Consider the following 8,602-nt stretch of genomic DNA (forward strand, 5'->3'; position numbering starts at 1 on the left):
CCAGATTAGTATAATAAAAGCAGACATCTGAATGAGATTGAGTATTTATTATGGATTTTATTTATCATAAAACAATTTTATCATGACTTCATACTTGAGCAATCATTGTGAAACAACATCGACCACATCTATAGATCAATACATGTACAATAACAATATTACCCATTTATTAATCTTTTGTAAATTGTTGAGGTACAAATAAGGACTTGGCATATGTTGTTTCACATTGATTTTTTCAAGTAGGAAGCCATAATAAAATTGTTTTATAAATGAAAAATCCAAAATAAATACCTCATCCATATGGCCACTTTTAAGTTTACATGTACCTTTAAACAATTATCATTCTAAATCTGAATTATTCCAAAGCATCCTTTCCCTATAAGCAGCTATTATACTAAAACTTGTTAATTTTCTTACCAGATGGTAGATGGAATGATCTAAATTGTGGTGATGCTCATACTTTTGTTTGTAAGAAGACCACATCCAGCACTGCTCCCAAGACACCGGAACCAACCGTACTTCCACCAGGAAACTGTCCCACTGGCTACATGGAATACAACAACAAATGTTATTCCTTCAATGGTCAGGCATATGAGGATAGAGTAGACTGGCAAACAGCTAGATCTATCTGTAACACCCAGGGTGGAGACCTTGTCAGTATCCATAGTCAGAACATTCAGTGTAAGTTTGAAGATTTAAGATTTAAAGAGCAAAGCCATGCCAGGAAATAAAGGTATTTTCATAAACTGTGGGTTCTTGAGAGTCATTTAATGATTTCACATCACCTACACTTCCTTGAGATTTTAGAGCTTGAACAGTGAATATTCATGAGAGATGTTTACACTGCTTAGAAGAGGCTCATAGGAGTCGTGAATATTCATTGTTCAACCATGAATATATTATTGACTACTATCATGCTTTGGTCTACAGCAAGATACCCTTTAAATCAGAACCAGAACCCATAGTTAATGAAAATGTCTCGGTTTCTCTGGAGGTGGACTTAAAATCATTTTGCTTGGATTATTGCACCATATACGCATATACACTAATTACCACAGGTGATTCAATACAGTGCAGGGTGTAAATTATCAAGAATAAATCATATTTAGCAAAACTGTAAATTTTTCAAGTTGCAGGTAGTAAATTAAAGCTTTAGTGACCTGATGATGTGTTATATTTGAATTGCAGCTTTCCTGACTAGTAATCTAAGAGATGTTTCTAACCCCATGTGGATTGGTCTAAATGATGAAATGACTACTGGTCAATACCGCTGGCAAGATGGTTCAGAAGTGGACTACACAAACTGGGCACCTAATGAACCCACTGGAGGTTTTAGAGTAAGTACACAAAGTCATGAGTCTGTATGGTCAGGAATGTTGTTTATTAAGTATTGATTTTTTGGATGTTACATGAGTACGAAATTTAGATTTAAAATAATTTGTGTGGTGATTTTTGTGTATGCTGTATGTACTAAGATTCTATCCGCAACTTGGTGCTTTGGCAATCTGAATCCAATTTTGTTTAGTATTTAATTGTTAATCCATACTTTGAATGTGATGTTTTTGACTTGCAGAACGAAGGATGTGTTGAAATGCACTTATTTGGTGTTGGTGGAGAATGGAATGATCTTGACTGTGGTAATAGCGTTGGTTATGTTTGTCAAACATTGAAAAGTAAGTCCAACAATGTTAGATCAGCTATTGGCAAGCTAAAACACAGACACAAACTAAAACTATATTGCAGCATATTGATATGAACTGTCAATGGACATTGATTACTCCCAGGATGACATCTTTGATAGTAGGTAATTTTCCTGATCCTCTATTGATGGCAAATCCAACCTCAGTATGCATTTACATAATACAACAGTTAACCAAATAGTATGAACACTTTGCTGGGGACACATACATTTTATATGAGAAAGGCAACATTAGAAGTAATTAAATATGCGATCATTATCATAGCTGACCAGTACTCCACAGATGTAGATGACACGTAAAGTTCTGTGGTTTCATCAAAATTTCTATTGCACTGTGGCTATCTTAGTATCTGACTGTGTGTGTGCTGCTATTGTGTCACTCAGGATCACTTGTTAGCTATGATAATGATCTCATATCCAATTACTTCTAATGCTGTGTCGCTCATAATTATATGTGCGTGTCCCTTGTGTCATCTCAATAATATTATCATAGGTGCATAATAAACAATACTGCACAATAATGGAGATGTCATTGAAAGTTTGGGATTTGCCTTCCCAAAAGTTTTTACTCTGAGTAGCTATTTACATTTGTTATAAAGACTCTAATTTTAAACTTTCGCTCAGGTGTACACTAACACCACATTATGCTATCACATCACCAGGTACTTCTAATCCTGCACCAGTACAACCATCAACACCATGCAGAGCAGGATATACATACAACTGGAATGGCTGCTACAAATTGCTATCTGGATCATATGCCTGGAATAGTGCTAAAGAGATGTGCAACAAGGATGAAGCAGATCTTGTCAGCATTGAGGATATGTATGAACAGGCATTTATTGAAACTTACATGTTTAGTCTAGGTGGGCCTATATGGATTGGTCTCAATGATTTAGAAGTAAGTTTGAATGATGGTTTTTAATTTTTAGAACTCAAATCTTACAAAGTACATGACACTTTATATACCATCATGGATCAAAGTACTTACACAAGTTTTCTTCTTCCTCTTTTGAGGTAGAAACAGACATGTTTTGAACATATCACTAACTGTAAGTCTCTAAACTGGATCTGACAGCATAATCTAATTTTGCTGGAGTTGATATTTATATTGATATTTTAACAATTTTCAGTAAATAAATTGTTGGCTGTCTGATTGAAAAAAAAAATATTACACCATTTACAGCTAGTGCAGTTATAAATCTTGGAATTCATGTTTACTAGTATATTTGTCATGAAAGAGAAATACACACAACCATATATAAATATGTATAGCCTTGCATGAATATTAATGATTTTCATGAATATTAATGAGCCTTGTATGTTGAGCTAAGTGCTTCAGAAACAGTGTATAAATTTAGAATGTTTTGTATCATTTTACAACAGCAAACAGGTTCTTACAGTTGGTCAGATGGTTCTCCTGTATTCTACACCAAATGGGGATTCAATGAACCAAGTTATGCAACTGGAGAAGGATGTGTACGGATGAACGTAAATGGTGGTTGGGATGATACTAAATGTTCAGAGACTGGTGGTGCTGTCTGCAAATATTACATTGGTAAGAACACTGTTAGAAAATATATTGTTTTTGGTCGAAGTGTCAGTCGGGACCGTAAAATAGTTATTTTGGAATGGTAAATTAGAACAAATGCAATGTTACAATCCATCAACAATGGACTGCTATGTGTCCTAGGATAGTACCAAGGTTCTCGACAGAATACTAGGACTGGTAAATCATCTGGAGTATTCAAGTGACACTGTACATTTTACCTTCTTCTTGATACCACCCTTATTTAGTTATTTATTTAATGGAAGACAAGGAGCAAGTACCATTTACAGGCTCCTATAAAAGAGAACAACTCAAGAAAAAGACACAAGAATACATAACACACAAATATGTCAAACAAACAAACAAAACTAAAAGCAAAATGCACATAAAAACACATTACAAAGCATAATATATAAAATCAATCTTGCCAGGTGGACTTGAGATGACAATCTTGCAAAATTGCATTTGGTCAAAGCTGCTGAACAAGTAGGGATGTCTAAAATACCCCCCTGAAAAGGTTATTTCTTTCCTGTAATTCCAAAACTGGGGGTCTGATGTGGTTTAACAAACGTAATGTGTAAATGAATTGCTTTTCATAAAAAAAGCAGATGATGATGAAAAATTGTAAAAAAAAAAATATGACATTTTCACTTGAAATTTATTTTCACCTTTTTCATTGTTGTGGTTTTCATTATTAAAATTCCATAAAACTAATATCATGTATACATTCCTAAATCATTGAAAATTGTAGGTCCAGGCAAAATATCAAAAGTGACTTTTCAATATATGAAAAAAAAAATATAGTGACTGACAGTATCACATAAAATTGTATAGTTCCGATTTAAATAAAGGTTGTTTTACTTTTCAGGAGCTAAACCAACAACACCAGCACCAGTAACAGGTTATTGTAACCAAGGTAACAGCACTTCCTGGACAGAATACCACAACTATTGTTACAACATTGATGGCATCGCAGACACTAAGAATTGGGCTGAAGCTGCTTTTGAATGTGATAAGATTGGTGGCTATATTGTGACGATCAATGACCAGGACGAGAATAATTATATCGAAAAGTTGATCAGTGATAATAGTATGAACGTATGGTTAGGACTCACTCGATCTGATTTAGGTATGTATATAAAAAAATCTCATTAAAATGATATACAGGGGGTGGGGAGGAGGAGGGGATATAGTAAAATTGTAGGTTTCAGATTCGGACACACTAAGCAATATTGTCAAATATACATGTACATCAACCAAGGGAAGTGCACAGAAATGTATCGGGAAACATAATTATAGACTCCGATAACTTAACGCTTATCCCTATCTTCAAGGAAAACACTTATGTACATATTGTTCCCTTAATATACTAACGGGGAACAAACATGAGACTGATTTTATCCTACCAGTAGCTGGATTTCATTATGCTTTATATGGGATCCAGAAAAGATATTCTTACCAATTCTATATTGCATCACTTCTGTGAAGTAGAGAAAAGTGTCATATTTAGGTTAGAAGAGGCCTGCTGTATTCCGAGGCGAGACATTGTGGGCACAAACAGAAGAAGTTAAATACATCTTTAATTTAAATCGTTGCCCAAAAACCGTGCATACTCAGCATAGGTCAGTGTTTCAAGAGGTTTTGACATTCTAAAAACTGGCCTCATCTTTGAATCGGGGATATGGTGATGATATATTGATATAAGGATAAAACATGTGATGTAACTTGTTATCTTGTAGGTGGATTTGGATGGGTTGATGATACACCACTTGATTATACCAACTGGGGGCCAGGTGAACCTAATAACTACAATGATATGGAAGATTGCGGTGAAATGTACTATGCTGGCAATGTATGGAATGATGTTGACTGTTACGGCGCCGCTGGTTACATCTGTAAGAAACAAAAACGTAAGTCGTTTAACATAATAGACATGTGTAGTGATATACATGTACTTGTAATAGATACTGTCATGGCACTACTGGTTACATGTATAAGAAACAAAAATGTACTTAACACTCACCGTGCACTTGAACATATGGCAGCAAAGAATACAACAAACGCTTAAGCAAATTTCAAATGTTAATTGCCACAATTGCATTTCCGCATCTCATCATGAACTTTTCTCTGTTCAACTGCAGAGAAAATCATCAGATCTCAAGGCAAAAACCCAGAGCATGTGTACATGCACTCGCACATCATGAGGTTCTGTCATGTGATGTGAATTTTTTACAATTCACTATTTAGACTGTGATTATTTTACTCTATGTGCATATGCCATATATAATGTTTATTGCAATTTACTTCTCAATAAATATTTCAATATTTTTATGTACCCTAAATTATAAATATATTTCATCTTGATTTTATTTTTTATAATTGTATGATTGGATTTGATTGTTATACAGATAATGGACAACCAAATCAACCTTCAGATCCAGAGCAGCAGTCATCAGGTAATTTATTTGTGCTTATTTTTTTTAAAAGGGGAGTGCCAATCCATGAAATAGATGTATTTTCATACTTTGGGTTCTGGAGAGTCGTATCATTATTTCACACCAAGAAACACCAAATTAACATTTTCTGTCACCTCTGTTGTTCTCACACTTCAGCCACCATTGCCTCATGGGACTTTATAGCAGGCCTACACATATAAACAATGACTATTTATCTAAATGTAATAAACACTTAGGAGTCATGAATATTTAGTGTGCATCTAATAAATATGTATGTCTGCTAAGTCCCATGATGCAATGGTAGACCAGTATGAGAACAATAGAGGTGAAATAGAGTTTCAATTTGGTGTTTCTTGGCAATCATGCAAAATTTATGTAATGTGAAATCATGAAATTGCTCTCCAGAACCTCAAGTTCATAATTATATTACTTTTATTTCATGGAGTGGTGTCTATAGAACTTAAATAGGTAATTTTGATGAATGGGCATTTCTTTTGGATTTGTCAATAAAATGATCTAAAAATAATTATAGTACCATTTACTGTCAGTAAGTGAAGAAGGCTATAGAGGCTTTTGATAATGCTTTCCTAGTTGTGTTAAACAATATTTAGAACTTTATGATGTATTTCTACTTAAAAAAAATAATGTGAAATATACAACGAAGATTTAATTATAGTGATATTGATAGACTATATGTGACATATAAATATGCTACATAAGTTACAGACAATGTGAATTCTTGTTCACCTGTAGGTCTGAGTGGCGGTGCCATTTTTGGAATTATACTTGGAGTTGTTCTTGCTGTAGTGGCTGTACTTGCGGTTGTGTATATGTTATTCATTCGTAATAGTGATTTCTCTCTTCCTAAAATGCCAACAACTTCATCGTCATCAGGGCCTCCACAGTCTGTAGGATTTGACAACAGTCTGTATTCTACCTCAACATCGGTCAATGTCGATGACAAAGTCAAACTTGAATTCAATGACAACATAGCAGATGCCTAATATCTATGACCAAAGTCCACAATTGAACACTGACCTCTGGTGGGGAGGGGGTGGGGGGTGGGGGTGTCAAAGGTCAATGCCCTCAGCTTATGCCTTCACAGAATGTGAGTGAGGACCATGTTAGGTTCCACAATGCATTACACAATTGTTCTGTATATATCACTTTATACTTAGTACATTTTAAAGAGAACATCCAGGCTATAGAATTATTGCTGTAAGTTTACATCTGCTCGACCTTAATTAACAAAATGGCCAATTCTAATTTTTTTAAAGACTTGGAAGCTAATATTTCACTGTATTTTAAACTTTTCTGAAACTATTCAATACAAGATTGATGCTGCAATACTATTTTGGAATAACCAGACGTGACCTCTGACCCAACCAGAACTGACCTTTGACCCCATTTACTATCCCATAATGCATTGTGGAACCAAGAAAGGCAAAAGCAGTGCAAGTGTAAAAGTAGCTTTCCCTCCAACAAAGAGAATCAATGAACCCATCAATGCAACATTTAGATACTTTGTTTTTTTTCTTTTCTTTTGAATTTTTTTAAAAGATGTTAAAAACATTTACAAGCAATTTGACATATTTTCTGTTAAAATTCTTAATAGTTTGGGGATGTCTCCCCCCCAAAAAGTGCCTTGGGAAGATTTTCGAACTGTGCAAAGTAAAGATTTTTGTAAAAATTTGAAATGTTCTGTAAATTTGAAAAAAAAAATCAATATATATGCGATTTGAGTATTTAATAATTTCCTGTATTTTGATTTGATAAGTGTATATTCATGACAGCATTGACTGCCTCTGGTTTGGTGGCAGATTTTTCTGTCTGATTTTGGAATGATGAACTTATTTTTCCTTCAAAGACTCCTTCAAGATTTTTACTGTCACTTAGTTATCGCAAATTGTGGTTATGAGTACAAACATTTAAGTGCTTAGAATAAGTAGCTGTTATTAAGTTAGGTTTGTAGGTGTCAAATTTTAGAATTATCAAATAAAGATATTTTTAACCATAAATGTTTTCATTGTATATTGTCAATTCTCCTCTTCCCAAGTACCATATTTCCAACTTATAGGGGAATACCACTCAAGGAGATAGAGACATTTTCATAAACTATTGGTTCTGGGGAGTCACTTCATGATTTTATGTCACCTACAATTACTTGCGATTTCAGAGAAACATCAACTTGATCTTGTGCCTTTATAGGGTTTCTTTGCATTGGGACATTGCTTGATAGTCAACACAAATAATATATCCATGGGTGAACAATGAATATTCATGACTTCTGAGTGCTCACTCCCATCACTCTAGACCATCTCATGAATATTCATTGTGCAACCATGAATGTATTATTTCTACTGACCCCCATCGTGTAATAGCTCATATTAAAGATACCCTATGACATGTATGAAGGCACTAGGTGAAAGTGATGTTTCTCTGAAATCACAAGTAATTGCTGGTGATGTAAAATGATGAAATGACTTTCTAGTACTCATAGTTTATGAAAATGCCCTCCTGGACTGGCATTCCCATTATCCCCATTATTTGCAATGTTTTATGTATGTATGCCACATTTTTTTATTCAATTTAAAAATCATAATACACATTTGCTACCTCAGGAATAGTATGAGTTATTCCTATGGTTACAACCTTTTTTGAGATTTTCTTTTTCAGTGATGATTCACATACCAGGGGTATATGTAGATGGAAATAAAATATAGTGTATTTGATAAACTGATGTATATTCACATCATTAACTGATATTTTGTTATTTACATCTGCGTGCCATAACTAGTACTGCTGAAACCTATAAGCTGTCATGCACTGCCAATGATATATGCAACAGGTCAAAGGTCATTACAATGCCATGTTGCTTGCACCACATTTGGATATATA

General features: G+C 34.2%; 1 protein-coding gene across 1 annotated transcript in view; it reads left to right on the forward strand.

Moving 5' to 3' along the window:
- The window catches only part of LOC144447102 (C-type mannose receptor 2-like), a 30,081-nt gene extending 23,373 nt beyond the window's left edge, over positions 1 to 6,708 (forward strand). The window contains exons 33-41 of the mRNA XM_078137009.1: positions 421 to 681; positions 1,189 to 1,337; positions 1,574 to 1,673; positions 2,362 to 2,600; positions 3,086 to 3,257; positions 4,117 to 4,377; positions 4,988 to 5,158; positions 5,657 to 5,704; positions 6,458 to 6,708. Coding sequence (XP_077993135.1) covers positions 421 to 681; positions 1,189 to 1,337; positions 1,574 to 1,673; positions 2,362 to 2,600; positions 3,086 to 3,257; positions 4,117 to 4,377; positions 4,988 to 5,158; positions 5,657 to 5,704; positions 6,458 to 6,708 — 1,652 coding nt within the window. The remainder of the gene's footprint in view (positions 1 to 420; positions 682 to 1,188; positions 1,338 to 1,573; positions 1,674 to 2,361; positions 2,601 to 3,085; positions 3,258 to 4,116; positions 4,378 to 4,987; positions 5,159 to 5,656; positions 5,705 to 6,457) is intronic.
- Positions 6,709 to 8,602: the final 1,894 nt, after the last annotated feature.

The sequence above is a fragment of the Glandiceps talaboti genome, chromosome 16 (genome assembly GCF_964340395.1).
Source record: "Glandiceps talaboti chromosome 16, keGlaTala1.1, whole genome shotgun sequence".
Lineage (NCBI taxonomy): Eukaryota > Metazoa > Hemichordata > Enteropneusta > Spengelidae > Glandiceps > Glandiceps talaboti.